Raw genomic sequence first — 16,667 nt, 5'->3', positions numbered from 1 at the left:
TTGCAACCGTAAATGTAAGAAGGTGTGTTGCTTCAAATTCCTCCTTTCAACATGCATGGGCCTCCAGTTTCTTGTTTGATGCAGGCACGGAAACAAACACGCATGACATTCCATATGAAAGTCATGCTATTGAAATTAATTGAGCTCCTCATGTATCAGAGTAGCTGTGGATGGAAATAGGATTGTCCACATGGCTGCCACAGGAGCTGTTTTGGTAAACTACAATTGTGTATCAACCTTACAACACCCTTGTCATTTAACAGATGTTCGTGTTTTGCTAAATCCTTGCAATTAGTCATTTTTGTTGTCACCCTCCCCAGGTCTGAATTAGTTGTACCTAATGAGATTGCGTCAGATTGTGCTAAATCGTTTGGTTTACCAGAAATTTAGGCTGATTTGTCCCTTTTGAGTTTGACACAGACTTCAGTATTTTATGGCTGTTGCTGTAAATTTCTGAGCTCTTGGGTCCCACTCATCACATATTTGAATGGGTGTGTCATTTTAAATACTCTCACACTGTCATCCACTTCAACGAGATAATTTTAATGCATGTTATGCACATACTCAAATTACCTGCTGCATTGGTCTAGAGTGCTCAAGTTCTTAGGCAATCAAGCCTCACAATAACTTTTTAAAATTGGATTTCTAAGTATGCCGTAGATTTCTAAGTGTGCCTTGGTTTTGGGTTGCTGGCTTGTTGTTTTTGTTTTTTTTTTTCTTATTCTTTTAAACATGAGGAATAGTGGCATGCAGGCAAGATTTTCAAGTTACCTGACAATCGTTTCTTTACTTCTCAAGAGCCTCTGTCATAGGATTTTCAGAATAGTAATGGAATTTTGCTCATGCTTTTTGTTGTTAATGTTGGTCTGGCCCATTTTATTTCTAAGATTCTGCCATGTAGAAACCAATGTACTTTCCCACAGGAACTCTATATACCCCATTGACTCTATAAATAACATAGTGGGTCAAATTCTGTCCATGGATCCCTGCACAGAGCTCCCACTGTAGTCATGCAAGGGAACAGTTTTGTCCTAGTTGTACAAAACTCATTCACTAACATCTGTGTAGCCTCTCTTCTGCCATACATACGCAAAAAAATGTTGTTTGGTTGTTTTTTTTTTCGTCACAGATGGCTCTCTGTAGATCCTTTCTATTAAGATTTAACGTGTTTTACTACATAATCTACCATATGAAATGATGAGGCAGAGATGAATATTGACAAAAATTACTCTAAAAGTCAAAGAAAGAAGGGCCCTATTACCTTACCATTCTGCCTGATCCAGTTCCTGTCCAAATGGCAATGGCATAATTCCCTTCACCTTCCATGATCAGACCATGCCATGAAACTGGCCCAGTGTGTTGGGGTTGGAAAATATTAGAAGCCTACCAGGTTAAACAAATTTCCTCAGCCACTGCGGGCAGAAAAAGGAAGGTCTAATCTTAGCTGTTCAAACCTTTCCACCTTATCACCCAATTTTCCCAGTAGGTGGCTACATCTATAATTTAGTGTGGATTGAGTAAAATAATAACAAAAGCACTTGGCACTTTGATCTTGGTATGTTTATTTAATGACTATTCAATATGCAAGGGAGAGTTTAGCACAGAAGTCCAGACAACAGTGCATTGGTTTGGGGTTATTTTATTTTATTTTATTTAACACCCGAGGTTAAAAGGAGCAGGAGCCCAGCTGAGAGAGTTCAGAGTTCGTCTCTGCATGCTCGCTGTCTTCCATTTAAATGTACACAAAGGACTAATACAGTACCGGCTCTCCCCTGGGCTGTCTTTGATACACTCTGCTGTGCCTGGACTCCGCCACTCCTCCTATCAGTCTGATCCTACTTCTATCAGCCCGCTGTGCTCAGCACTGTAACCTCATTCAGCCGGCGCTCTGCGTGCAAGCGAGCAACTTCAAGGCTCTGTCAGGCATTGGCACATGCAGGCTCCAAGCAGGAAGCTAAACACCCCTTTTCACCTCCTCTCTGGTTCCACATTAAACTCTATTAAGCTCAGGAAAAACATGAAATGTACCATCATTCAGGTTTTGACTACCAGTCAAAATGTACCATCATTCTGGTTTTGACTACCAGAATTTAGATATTCAGCCAGCTTGCCACCTTTGAGAATGTACTCAGCAAACCCTCCAGTTCCTCCCCTTTCTCGCAACAAGAGCGTAAATAGTGAGTTAGCTTGGGGAACGCAATGGTAGAAAGTCTGAGTTGGAGATTTGTGGCACAAGCATCAAAATCTGAGAGGAAACTTTAACAGCACTGCCTATAACTTTTGAGGCAGTAATGTGAATTAAAAATGGAAAATGAGATAAAAATGGTCTCATTCTAGGAGAAGCAGGCAAGGTATTTTCAAAACATGTCCCTTTTGAAAGCCAGGCTGTAGAAAAGACATAGCGCAGTGCTGGTCTGCAAGCGTTATTGTGCTTTGATCCAAGCACTGAATGTATCAAAGTCCATTGGGTGCTGTAGGCAGAGAGAGTTTTGTCGCTGTTTCTGGCTCTTTCTAAGTGTAGGAGATGTCTGACAGCATTTCCTTGCGAAGCAGCACCCTGGCTTCCCGCTCTGGGGCTCACTGCCAGCACTCACCCACCTTGTCGCTCACTCCCACTCTCCAGGGAGACATCAAGACTGGGGCAGATTCCTTCCCAACTCTCATACATCTAGCCCACACGTCACTGCACTTGGATTAATTACACACATCATACCGTATATTCCTAGCTTAAAGTCTGTGGACAACATATAAGAAGATGAAAGCACATGAGACATAAAGGATTTTCATGAAAACTCCTGAAAACGTGTTAACGGAATTAATAAAACTGGTAACCTTGAGGCATGCTATCTCCTCTCTAATGCTTGGCACATCAAACATTCTGTGACCTGGAGGGCTCTTGGTGTTCCAGGTGGGACAAGACTTCTCCATGTTCTGCCAGTCTGCAGTGATCACCTTCCTTTGGCCATATAGGGACATCCAGCTCTGTGAAGAAACTGGAATTCTTTCTGCCATGCTGCTGCCTTCAGGCATTTTCGCCCAATCTCACAGTATCACAGTGTCACAGTATGTTTGGGATTGGAAGGGACCTCAAAAGATCATCTAGTCCAATGCCCCTGCTGGAGCAGGAGCGCCTAGGTGAGGTCGCACAGGAACATGTCCAGGCGGGTTTTGAATGTCTCCAGAGAAGGAGACTCCACAACCTCCCTGGGCAGCCTGTTCCAGTGTTCTGTCACCCTTACTGAGAAGAAGTTTTTTCTCAAATTTAAGTGGAACCTCTTGTGTTCAAGCTTGATCCCATTACCTCTTGTCCTTATCATTGTTTGCCACCGAGAAGAGCCTGGCTCCATCCTCGTGGCACTCACCCTTTATGTATTTATAAACATTAATAAGGTCACCCCTCAGTCTCCTCTTCTCCAAACTAAAGAGCCCCAGCTCCCTCAGCCTTTCTTCATGAGGGAGGTGCTCCACTCCCTTAATCATCTTCGTTGCCCTACGCTGGACCCTCTCCAGCAGTTCCCCGTCCTTCTTGAACTGAGGGGCCCAGAACTGGACACAATATTCCAGCTGTGGTCTTACCAGGGCGGAGTAGAGGGGAAGGAGGACCTCTCTCGATCTACTAACCACCCCCCTTGTAATACACCCCAGGATGCCATTGGCCTTCCTGGCCACAAGGGCACAGTGCTGGCTCATGGTCATCCTGTTGTCCACCAGGACCCCCAGGTCCCTTTCCCCTACACTGCTCTCTAATATGTAATTTCCCAACCTATACTGGAACCTGGGGTTGTTCCTGCCCAGATGCAGGACTCTACTCTTTCCGTTGTTAAATTTCATTAGGTTATTCCCCGCCCAACTCTCCAGCCTGTCCAGGTCCCGCTGGATGGCAGCACAGCCTTCTGGCTTGTCAGCCACTCCTCCCAGCTTAGTGTCATCAGCAAACTTGCTGATAGTACACTCTATTCCCTTGTCTAAATCGTTAATGAATATATTGAATAATATTGGTCCCAGTACTGACCCCTGAGGCACTCCACTAGATACTGGCCTCCAACTAGACTCCGCACCATTGACTACCACTCTCTGGCTTCTCTCCTTAAGCCAGTTTGCAACCCACCTCACTACTCTGTTGTACAGACCACACCTCCTCAACTTAGCTGTGAGGATGCTGTGGGAGACTGTGTCAAATGCCTTACTGAAGTCAAGGTCTTCCATACTCTCATCTTTTGAAAAACAATCCTGGAAGGAGAAAGGGAAGACAGCAGAACAGACACAATCAAAGTCGATAGTATTAGATTGTTTTTTGACAATTTTCCTGTGATAGTCCTTCAGTGAGGTGTCAAGCCCCTTTCCTGGGAAGGATGCCTGTCTGAAATGTATTACTATAACCTGTTGTGGGCAAGTTTGAACATGTGTTCAGTACAGCATACAAAATGGGGTTCAGGAGACAAAATGGAGTTTCAGTTTAATACAGACATACCGCTCTGCCAAACTGCGTCAAGAAACAGATTTTCCATTGTGTAATAATGTTTACAGAGCATCTCTGTTTTTATTTTTAATGGTTGCTGTAACAAGATCAACTGTTTCTTTAGCCATAGCTATTTGATGATTTATGTTGTATCTCATCATCATTTTAGTCTCATTTCAGCAGCTCTGAGTAAAATAAAGTAACACTCTTTGTCATCAAGCAACCTGAGACAATGCCCGCTCTTGGCATTTGGTTTAAAATAAACAAAATTACCTAGTTTTAAAGCTTTTTCAGGATGAGTGGCTTTTAGATAATGTAAGTTACAAATGATATCTATAAGCACTAAAATCACTAGAAATAAGTAATCTTTTTACACAATGTTATTGCAACATTTCTTAAAATGAAACACAACAAATTGTGTTGGGAAACCATCAGAGCAAGGTAAACTATGGTTAAAAGGTATAGCTAAAGTTGAAATTTAAATCTAGCTTCCAGTTCCAATTCAAGAGGGGAGAAATTTGTATTTAGATTACATGTGGTTAATAACAGAGTCTTTGAAGATCTGTAACATCCTTTGAAGAAGCAGGGATGTCGAGTCCAAGTGGCTTTACCCAGAAGCTGAACTTATTAAATACAGACACTTTCACCAATTTGATCATCTCTGCCCTCTCTGCTTCTCCTTTAATCTCTACATTTCAGGATATTGCTGTTGAGATACATTTGTGCACAAAACAGTGTCCAAAGTTTCTCCCCCTCTGCCTGCAGAACTTAGGGCACATATCTGTGTGCATACAAAGAGAAAGCAAATATGCAGTTCCCTCAGAAGTTAAAAACTATGGATGAAAAAGAAGCAAAATAAACCCTCATTTCCCTCAACAACAGCAAAGAAGTGTGAGGTAGCAAGAAGACAAGAGATAGGGGTGAAAATCTGTTCTCCCTGTAATCCAGATAGTACAGGTGACCCTGGCAATGGAGACAGAGTGACTTGCTGTAGAAGAAGGTAGGCAGTGGGGAAATGAGGACACATGATTAGGCTGGAAGCCTCTGTTGAACCTGTACATCCGTATGGCAGTTGTCATCTGAACCAGCTACATGAAGCTAATGCAGATATGTCTCTGCATTTATAACGACTGTATATACGCACATAGAGTTAGCGGTATATAAATATGTTCCTCTAGTTTTTTCTGCCCTCTTGTACCTTCATTTTTGTCTTCCAAATTCTTCCATGTATGTAGGCTATAATGAAGATTCTTTAAGTTGGTGTCACCATGAGAAATTTTGTTCTCTATTTGGTTTTGTGCAACCTGATGACAATGTCTTTATGTGTTTTTCATTTAAAGAAGCGCATAAAGAATGAATGAAAAAATACCATTCTTGCAAGCTTTGCTACTTCATCGTCATTATTATAGATGTCGCAGAGTTGGCTGCAAGCTAAGTGGGAAGATGAAAAGAGGCTGCCTGGCCATGGCTACATCGTATGTCTCTGAGGTGATGCCATGCTAATGGGAAACAAAAGCCAGCTTTAGATCCCTTGGTAAATCCATGCCCCTGATAAAACAGCCTTACCACTCTGGACATTTGCTGAACTCTGTCATAGCTCTTGCATCAGTAACCTTCAGCCAGTGATTATATTCCTAACTTATATGAGTAAATTGCATTTACTAACAGCACTTGGGTATTTTGTGCCTGTTAGTTGCTGAACGTTATAACTTGTCTAACAAAGGGTTACTCTAAGGGAGATTCTAGCTGGCCATGCCATAGTGTTGCCTGTATGTTTTATTTATAATAATCATTTAAATAAAGAATATTATGCAATTCTGAATATATATTAAAACGAGCTCCCAGTTATATATCTTTTCATATTACAATGCAGTCATATTCTTAGTTTGCTCTCACCCAAACTTCTCATGCAGTTACACTTTAATATGAAAAGAAATGTTGTCAAGAGTAGTTCTTATCACACATCAGAATATTGTATTAGCATTCACTTTTAATAGATTAAAATGAAAGATTTTGAAATCTGCCCTTAGTGATACTGAAGGAACTTGGAGACACATTGGGAAAGCTTTAGATGAAATGTCATACAATATATATACATCCTACGTAGGTTCATAACAGACAGTTCATTTAACTGCCTGCCTTTGTGTTTCATCTGTTCTGTTTGGATGAATCATCCACAGTTTAAGTGATGCTTGTGCAGTTTCTTTGCTTGAAGAACTGGGGATGATGATTAAAAATAGGCCAATCTTGAAGGCATGGAGTATCACCTGGAAGACAAATCTGGTGGTTAGAGTCATCTTTGGGTCATATCTGCTGATTTTTTGACTCACTGTCTGTGCGTAAATCACCTCACTTGTAAAGCTGAATTCAAGTTGAATGTAGTATGAATTAAGCTGTCCTGAAGGAAGTTTTTCAAGAGATGCTATTCTGCAGAGCATGAGTGTTACAAAGCAGTGTATAAAAAGGAGAAATGATTCAGTATTCATTGCTGGTGTTTAGGGGTTTGTTTTGGACACTTCTGAAACACGTGAGAAAAAACAAGAGTAGCATCTTCCAGTGGATCGTTTTTTATTGGCATTCTTTCTTGGTTTATTGTTTTGATGTGGGATAGTCGCATTTGGACAAGGTGAGCACGAATACAATGTGCTGCGTCAGTTTCTCTGATCTTCTTGTTATTGAAGGCTTGTGTACACTTTTTTGGCTGGGGTGGGATGCATAGGTCATCTGTACTCCACACTTCTTTAGTAGCTGGGAAGGGGAATTATTGGAGTAAATATTTTGTTTTGATACACAAAAATAATAATTTCACTCCTTTATAAACATTTTAGTAAACATTGAGAACTTGAAGGAGGCATCTCCTGACAATACCTGCTACACGAAGTGCATGTGTATATACTTTGTCATTTGACTTTATGGGTGGTTTTCAGGCTCACGTCTGAAGTTTTAGGAACTGCCAAGAAGCCATGCACCACTAGACTGAGGGCAGATAATCATTTATGTAGTTGTAAATGTAGTTCAAATACTAACATGGCAACGGTGTTAGTGTCAGCTAATACATTGCAGTCTACATCCTGAAAATGTGAACACTACAAAAATACACATTGCATCAAATCTTATTGAATTATCCAACCTATTATACAGCATTTTATACATACTTTTAAGAAGCAAATGCTAAATATTCCAGTGACTAAACTCCACATTTGAATATTGAAGAAATTAACTAATAAATCAAACAGGGGCCAGGTATTTTTAAATGTTAACAGGTCAGTCAGATTTTACAGACATTATGCATCAATATATTTTTCTGAGAATTTGCCCTAACAGATTTAAAAAAATAAGGTAATTTCTCATGTAAGGCCAAGCCAAAAGGCTAGGAAGTTTGAGTCTAGGCGTACCTTTTTACCTTTTTTGGGGTTTTTTTTTGTTTCATTGATACATGCTCACATTAAGCCCACAGACCACGGTAGAAAAAAAAAGCATTTCAGAGCTAAACAGAGGGCCACAAGCAACAAACAGGAAAGGCTGAGATCCAAGATCCCATCAATGCTGGAGGCACCACTAGTAGCAAGGCATAGATCAGGTAGGCAGATGATCCAAGAACACACAGAATTATGGAAATTTCCAAGATTCATGGAAAAATTACCTTAGGGAATTTTTTCTGTGAATGCAGTCTTGGTGATTGCAAGCTTGGGAGCAAGGACAAATGACCAAAAGAGGGAATTGTCTGAAAGAACAGGATGCTCAGTAAAGATTCTTAAATCACAGGCTCAGGCATTATGGAAGGCAAAATAAATTAAAATAACCCCAGACTGTATCTAGCCCGTATATGGAAAATTTCTTCATGTTCTTGCAACCAAACTTATGCAACATAATATTTTAATTATACCAATGTTTGCAAGGCAGTGCAGCAGATATATGAGGGTAATGTGGGAAATTAAAAATAGGAGACTTATGGAATCATGGCTTCCAGGACAGACAGGACTACTATAACCAACCAGCGTAACAATCCTGTCCATAGGATTTCTCATTAATATGATATGGAATGCATCTTTTCTGAAAAAGATATCTAACTTAATTTTCAAATATTTAAGAAATCATGAGTTTGCTGTTGACATAATGCTTAATCACTTTCTAAAGTAGGAACTTGTATCTTATTTCAGAACTGAATTTCTCTAGGTCCCGTTTCTCAACACTAGATCTCATTATACCACTGTCAGGAAGGCTGACATCTTGCTACCAGACGTCTTTCCAGGGTGTAAGTACCAATCGCAGTGATCAAGGCACCTTTCAGCCTTTTGTCTGACAAGCTGAGTAAGTTGAGCTCCTGTAGGCCTTACACTGGAGCGCTTGGCTTCCCACCGCAGGCTGTGAAATCTCTCCTCAGAATTTCACCTGTCCATCTGAGTAGAAGAAACACTGCATTTTTTAAAGTGTGCAATTAATCCAGGCGCTAAAAAGTTTTCCTCAAAACTCTGCTTTGAATGCTAATAAATAGGAAAATTCTTGAATGAGAAAGGTAAAAGAAATGACAGGTATAAACACAAAACAATAAAGGAACAACCATAAGTCCCTGTTTTAAGATCTAATGCAACTGTCTCTATTCCACCAGACCCTGGAAATACTCTCTTCCCTATGGCACATCTGTGCCCATGACATAAACATTTCCCTCTCATGAAACCAGAAGTTCTGACAGGTAGGCTGTGACTACCTGTTAAAGAGCTCTGGCCAGGAAGGGCAGAGCATCAACTGCTGTGCCAGGACCTGGCGCTTGTTCACTTCTGCTGCTGTTAGAGGCCTTGTGGCCTCTGGCAGAGAAAGAGGATGAACAGCTGGAAGCCGAAACCTTTTCAGCCACTTCAGCAAAAATTGGTAGAGCTGTCTGCCAAAAGCCACAGTTTGATTTTGCCACTTTGGTCTGGTTGAATATGCTGTACATTAAAAGTAGAATATCCTGAGAAGCCCAGCACAGATCGAGAAAAAGCCATGGGCTATTTCACTGCCACCTTTTCCAGCAGTGGAGCAAGCTCAGTAGCGAGGACTTTTTAAAAATACCGCTGTATCATCAAAAATAATGGGTCATTTCCAAAATATGTCACTCTAAGCATTCACAGGAGGGGGCAGGTGAATGTCATTTCAAACAGACCTTGTAACAGCTGGAAATTCGTGGCTGATGACTGGGGATGGGGATTCCTGCTGTTGTTCATTTCTACGTGAAAGGTTTGAAAAGATTTTCCCTACCTCCTGAGCGGGCACTGGGAATGTATTTGCCCTGTTGTCGCTGCCACTTGAGCAGGCATGACAAGAGTTCTGTGGGGACATTTTCCAGATTATGTAAGAAATCAGTAGTTTTATATTTCTTTGTGTTGGTACAGGATGAAACTTTAGTTCTGATAGTTTTTCTCCATCTACACCTTCAGATTTTATTCAACTTCTTTCTGTCACATTCCTGTTACTTCCTAACTGCAGATGAGGGGAGAAAAAGATAAACAAACGAAAAAGCTCTGTTTATATTTCCAGAAATTGTATTTATCATTTACAGAAGGGTACTTTTGCAGTTCTGATTATGAAAGTTTACTTTATTCACACATAGAGCAAACTATTCTCTTAAACCATATGGTCAGGAGGTATACTGTTTCATACATTCACATGTCTGAGAGCTGTCTGGAAATGTATTTCCTACTTTCTGATACAGGAACATTTCAATAGAAGGGGGTTTAATTTGTTTTGAAATTTCAGCTCTTGTTCTGCTCAGAAGCTAAAGTTGGAATCCATTAAGATGCATTTTAGTGCAGTTTCTATTCTCATCTTCCTTTTCTCAGTAACTGTGCAATTCACTTAGTACTTCATTACAACCAACAGCAATATGTATACATAGTGCACAAAATGAGCCATTTTGTTTTAAAACAGATTGCAGATGAAAGGAAACCACTCATTTCTTGCTTGCTAGCTGTAATTACTAGAGTGCTAATTACTCCAAATCACTGACATCCAGGGTCAATAAGGATGACAACAGGAACATCAAAGACAAGATGCACACACACAATTACAAGTCTCTAAAACCAGGCTGTTATATTATTTCATAGCTACTGTTTTTTTCAGTCAATGCTGAAAAATATTCAAGTTTGCTGAATGTTTACTATTATTTCCTTTGCAGTTTGACGGTGAGAACATGTATATGAGTATGACAGAGCCGAGCCAGGACTATGTGCCAGCCAGCCAGGTGGGTTAATTAATCTTCTCTGCCTTGTTTCAAATTGTAATTAAACAAATTCAAAGAGTTGCATTGCAAATGAGTGGTGCTATCAGTAACTGCTGCAATCAGGAATAATCATAATTTATAAACAAAGCATTTAAGCCTTGTTTCCAGTTAATGAGATAGAGCTGATAAAACACCAGAGTTGGCGTTTGTTGAAAGATACTACCTTGTTTCCTCTCCAGAATGCAAGCAGCTGTTTTGCCAGCATGATCTTTCCTAAACAGTTGTTTTACCTTCAGGAAATAAAGTCTTTACAGGTGCAGGTTATTTGTTTATCTGACTGCAGACAAGTTAATCATTGTAAGCTACACATGTCACAAAGAGCTTTAATTATCACTTGTAGGCCAGTTGTAGTTGAAAAATTGCATTTTTAACACTAATCGAATGGCTGAGGAATATTGCCAATGTTACACCATTTGCAGTGGGGTTAAGACAATGACTTCCGTAGCTTGCAGCCCAAAAGGTTTGATGTGATGTGGATGCTTTACAGGTATTTTTGAGTCCTTTCCCTTTTGGGGAAACATACAAATTAAATTCTGATATTAAGTGTATATTTAAAAATCTTTTACCTTTCCACTTGAAGCCTAAGTTACTATAGATTTCTACGAGTGAAAAAATCTAATTCCTTTTTAAAAAGCAAAAAGAGTTTTGAAATTTTTGTTTTTTCCATCTATAGTTACACTTATATGTGAGAGAGAAGTTTTTGTTTAGTTCACGTTTTGGTCAGTTTAGTTTCACATTATTAAGTGAGGGTGGTAGCGGTGCAGGTCAGTTAGATTGTGTCAGAAATTGCCCTCAATAATTGGGCTCATTGTCTAGGTCACGCAGTATCTCAGGCCCAGCAGTGGCAAGTCTGATATGTCTCTTTCTGACAGGACCAGTAGGATTGCATGAAGAGCTCTCATTAGGAGGGAAATAAATTTGCATGCATAGAAAATGTGTGTAGATAAGTAGGATATGATTTAGGAATCAACAGCTTTGGAAAGTGACAATACATTCAGAACTAAATATCTTCATGAAGTAGGGTTTTTCAGATAGCCATGTTGGTCTAACTAATTGTGATGTATAGCATACAGGTTCATTTGGGGGCAGGGAAGCAGGAGGTTGTGTGAGATGAGCTCAATCCAAAAAGTCCATCTTTAAAATGTTCCACCATGTTGCTTCCTAGCCTCCTGTTGAAGTTATTCTGAAATACCTTTAGAGACCAACTATACTTTGCATTTAGGGTTTGTGCATGATTGAACTTATTCAGCTAAGAACCCTCCAAGATCCAGAGGTAGTTTAGAATAGAACTGTTTGATTAAAAAATGAAAAATTATATTATTAATTTTTCTCTAACCATTAATCCAAAAACTTCACTGACAAGTTTTAGTATTACTATTAGATTAAAGCAGCCTAGTATCATCTCATTTATGCCTTAAGGGTTTTGAAGTGCAAGGGCTAATTGAATTTGTTTGAAACAGTAGAAATACAAACTCTGTGAATGATTGCTGTTATAAGGCAGCTGCTACCTTTCAGAGAATCATTATATCTGTCTTAAACAGTTTTGAATAAAGAATTGCAAATCCACATTATATTTTTCTTCTGTTGATATTTTTGTACTGTGTATGCATGTAGTTTAAATAATTTAAATGGCGTATTGAAAAATTAAGAGTATAAGTTTTAATCTTTTATGCAGTTTCTACATGTGCTAACAAGACTCAGATCCTCAGAGATACTTACACATCTAACACTCACTGGTTTCAGTGGAAGCAAGGTGCTTAAATTACCTTTAAAGATCCAGGCCTAGATATTGTAAGTGCAAATGATTTTGTCTTCAAGGAAAAAAATCTATCAAATGTGACATTTCCAAATTCAAAGATGACAGAAAACCCTGAATGCTTACTAAGGGCTGGAACCAAGGCAGAGCTTACAGATTTAAAAATCTCGCTATGGCAAAGCCAAGCTCTTGGGTGTCTGGCTCTCAGTTGGAGTCCAAAACCCAGAGGCAGATGTTGACACTCTGTCCTTTGCTGGGAGATCCATACTGCAAGAGGTAGCTCAGCTGCCAGGCTCAGTATTTTAAGTCATTACCAAAGGCACACCAGTTAAACAGCCTCCCATGCACGTTGGAGAGAAGCTGTCAGGCTTGGGCTGTCACACCCTCCTTTCCCTTATGTGATTCTCTCCTGGTGCTAGCACCATTACAGCAGTTTTTTAAGTGAAAATGTATGAAAGCCTGTAATAATAAAAAGGGAGACAAAAAAACACACGAAGAGCAGGAAGCTGGGGTTGTGTTCGAAATTGGTTTAGGTAAGAACTGGGACTGTGAGAGGAGCCTTCCTGACCTGTTACTGGGTAGATCACTGCTGGTCATTCCTCAAAGCAACTAAGCAGCTCCCCGTTGATGGCATTGGTGAGGTCTTCACTGACTGTGATGGGGCATCGTTCCCATCTCAGGTGTTAACATTTGGTGGTCATTCAAAATTGGTGAACTGCCTACTATTCCAACATCCAACCTGCTTGTTAAAACTGGACAGCATACAATATTCACTGGTCTTAAAAAATAAAAATAATTTAAAAAAAAAAAAAAAAAAGATAAAAAATGCAAGATTGTGTAGCTTACTGGAGAGGGAGAGGAAAAGGAAAATGTGTGGCTGTATTTTCTGGTCCCTGCTTTCAGGACTATTTTCCACTCGCTGTTACTGGATATAATACAAATAATCCCATAAGAAGAGATGTGAAAATGTTCTCTCCCAGATGAAAGCCTGGTCACTTAATCCATCTCCCGTGTCCATTTTGCATTTGTCCTCATAAGCCTTGCAGTTGTATGACTTCAGCAAGAGGAATACAGGCTCCCTCCCATTCCCAACAACTTGGTTGTTCCCTTGCAAGGTCAGAGATGAGGGTTTGAATCCTGTCAGAGTGAGGAGTGAATTCATTTCTCCAATCTCATACATGGATGCACATCTGGTAATTAAAATATGAGCCCCACATGTTAAGAGATGCACAGTCCTATCAGAAACTTCTGTTCAGGCTCTGATCATGCTGACTGAGTCAGACGTGAGCATCATTTTCTAATTTCAGAGTCTGACACAGCTTATTTGGGAGGTAGATGGGCTGACTGAGTCATGGTATGCAACACCAAAGTCTAAGGGGTTTCCACTAGGCTGTCTTCAGGATTACGTGGTTATAGAGGCAGGAGTTTTGGGGTTCTGATGAACACTGACTTGCTCGCATTCTTGCCTTGGATCTAAGCCTGAGAAGTTAGTTTTGCTTGTTTTTCCTTTTGCCTCTAACTTTTCATAGAACCCAGAATTTCAAGATAATTTGGGGCTATAAAATATATTGTGTAGCAGAAAAAAATAACATTCAGATATCAGAAATGTCTCAATTGCCCTGAAAAAGCCGAACTTTGCACTTCAGTTCTTTCTGTTTACTGCAAAGTGTTCACCTTGTATTATTTTAAGGGTTTTAATCAATTTATCCCCTTTAGGCTAACATAAATAAAAGCTCAGCCATTGGACAGGAAAAATGTAGTTTTGTTCCTTTTGCTATATAACATCAAACATCTGCATAGCTTAGTAATCCAAGACAAGTTGCCTCACAGCATCCCTCAACAATTATCATTTCAGTTCAATTTTCAAATCAGTACATGCTTTGGGACTTATAGACTAAGTTGCTAAGTAGCAACATATGGCTCACTACTGTTCCTGTGATGTTGCTGCAAGCAAATAGCATAATTCTATACTTGAAATGATTTTTGCAGAAAGCCAGTACTGGAACTGAGCCAGAAGTGTAAGTATACAGTAAAAATTAATGATATTCTTTTAGACTGTCCCAAAAGGCTGTTTGGCAATGTTGTCTCTGTGTACATTTTATGTATGCGTGTGAGTACTGTATTTTTGGTTATGATATATGAAGTACAGGACTCTGCACTGCAGGCATCTCCTAAAGGAGTTATGCCAGCCATATTAACAAACATACATAGTAAAACTACATGACATTTTCACTACTAATTGCACTTCGATCTGAAAATATTTATCATTTTAAAATAAAACTATGCCAACTGCTCTGCATTTCAAATTCTTACAAATATATTGTTTTCTCCCCACACCTATAATTGGAATCTCTGAGATAAATTGTTCTTCATGTAATTCCTCCGCCTGTAACTTGTGGGTCACGCACAGCACAGTATAAAATTATATTGTTTATTTTACATTTCTTCCTAGTCACAATACAGAATGTAATTCAGGACTCTGTTGCACAGACTATTGCACACTTTCCCAGCCTTCCCGAGGCCTGATAAATGTTAAGGGTAATGCATCCCGCTGCCAAATCCCCTGCACGATGCAAAGGGAAGGGAGGACAACAGGCCTGGAGCTGATGGTTTGGGGCAGTACCCCTACTGCCCCAGTGTGAAGAAAAGAGATTGCCAAGACAGAGGAAGGAATACTGCTTGCACAGAGCTATGCCAGGGAGATCTGATAAAATCTGTATGCAGGCTCTTTGATATAGTGAACACCATAAGTAAAATGGGATAGAATGACATCCGATAGCAATATGTTAATAGGAAAGTAAAGGGTTCCCCTGCCTTTTGTTGCCATATGCACATAGTCATAGATATAAACCTAACTTCTTATGTCATGTTTATACTCTAATTTCCTAGAGTATTAATGGGGTAGCTATTACCCATATGAAATAGGGATGAATAAACGCTACATAATAGCTGCCCTTTCTTGCTCTTTGTTCTTACCTGTAGGTAGACTAGAATTACAAAGTACTGTATCCCATTCCTTCCAAAATATATGGCTCTTTTCTCACTCTCCTAAAGCCAGAGTCAGCACAGAAAGGCAGAAGTTGGCTACCTTGGGAAGGACTCAGGAAAAGAAGCATTCTTAGGTGGAGAATCCCTAAGTGGTCCAGTGTAGTCCCACTACCCTGAAGTCCAGAACAACCCTTCCCAAATTCTGGAAAGCCTTTTCTAATTAGTTGAGTGGCTGCTCCGTAGTGAGAGGGCAATGCCAGCTGGTCAGTCTACTGGATGGCTGCAGTTCAGGGCTGTTTCAGACCGAATTCTATCTCCCTCCTCCTCATCCACTAACATTTAATTTCAAAAATAGAGTATCAACAGAAGGATGTCCACCTCTCTCTCCCCCATTTCTCTGAAGCAGGCTACAGGTGCCACTTTCAAAAAAATGGCATGTAGGTTTAAATGGCCTCAGGGAAAGAAAAACACCAGGCAAATCTTTCATATCCTGAATGGGTGGTTATAGGTAATGTTACTCTACCTTTCCCTTTTGTGTAGAACATAATTTTTTAATATGTCTTGGGATCAGGCACAAAGCCTTGAAAGAATTGAGTTCCTGATAAAAATCCATGAACAGCTGCATGAGCAAGGCCGTGTTTATGTACATAGATATATATGTATATAATCATAGAATGATTTGGGTTGGAAGGCACATTTGAAGATTTTGTAGTCCAACTGCCTGCCATGGGCAGGGACACCTTCCATTAGACCAGGTTTCACAAAGCCCCATCCAACCTGACCTTAAACACTTCCAGAGATGGGGCATCCATGACTTCTCTGGGCAACCTGTTCCAGTTCCTCTCACAGTAAAGAATTTCTTCATGTGTCCAAGCTAAATCTATCCTCTCTCAGTTTAAAACTTTTGCCCCTTGTACCGTCACTACAGGCCTTGGTAAAAAGTCTTTCTCTGTCTTTCTTATAAATCCCCTTTATGTACTGAAAGGCTGCAATAATGTCTTCCCAGAGCTTTCTCTTCTCCAGGCTGAACGAACCCAATTCTCTCATCCTGTCCTCATAGCAGAGGCATTCCAACCCTCTGATCATCTTGGTGGCCCCCTCTGAATCCTCTCCAACAGGCCCATGTCTTTCCTGTGCTGAGGGCTCTAGAGCTGCATGCAGGACTCCAGGTGGGGTCTCACCAGAGCAGAGCAGAGTAGAGGGGC

General features: G+C 40.2%; 1 protein-coding gene across 4 annotated transcripts in view; it reads left to right on the top strand.

Moving 5' to 3' along the window:
- The window catches only part of TOX (thymocyte selection associated high mobility group box), a 217,646-nt gene that overhangs the window by 104,810 nt on the left and 96,169 nt on the right, over nucleotides 1–16,667 (top strand). For 3 of the 4 annotated variants that reach the window (XM_005506487.4, XM_065053618.1, XM_021292927.2), the window contains exon 2: nucleotides 10,614–10,679. In XM_005506487.4, coding sequence (XP_005506544.1) covers nucleotides 10,614–10,679 — 66 coding nt within the window. Of the gene's footprint in view, nucleotides 1–8,623; nucleotides 8,715–10,613; nucleotides 10,680–16,667 lie in introns of those variants that run through there. The other variant, XM_021292928.2, reaches the window with a different exon arrangement.

Source organism: Columba livia, chromosome 2 (assembly GCF_036013475.1).
Source record: "Columba livia isolate bColLiv1 breed racing homer chromosome 2, bColLiv1.pat.W.v2, whole genome shotgun sequence".
In the NCBI taxonomy this organism is placed as follows: domain Eukaryota; kingdom Metazoa; phylum Chordata; class Aves; order Columbiformes; family Columbidae; genus Columba; species Columba livia.
The sequence above is the reverse complement of the archived record's forward strand: the minus strand, read 5'-3'. Positions and strand labels throughout refer to the sequence as shown.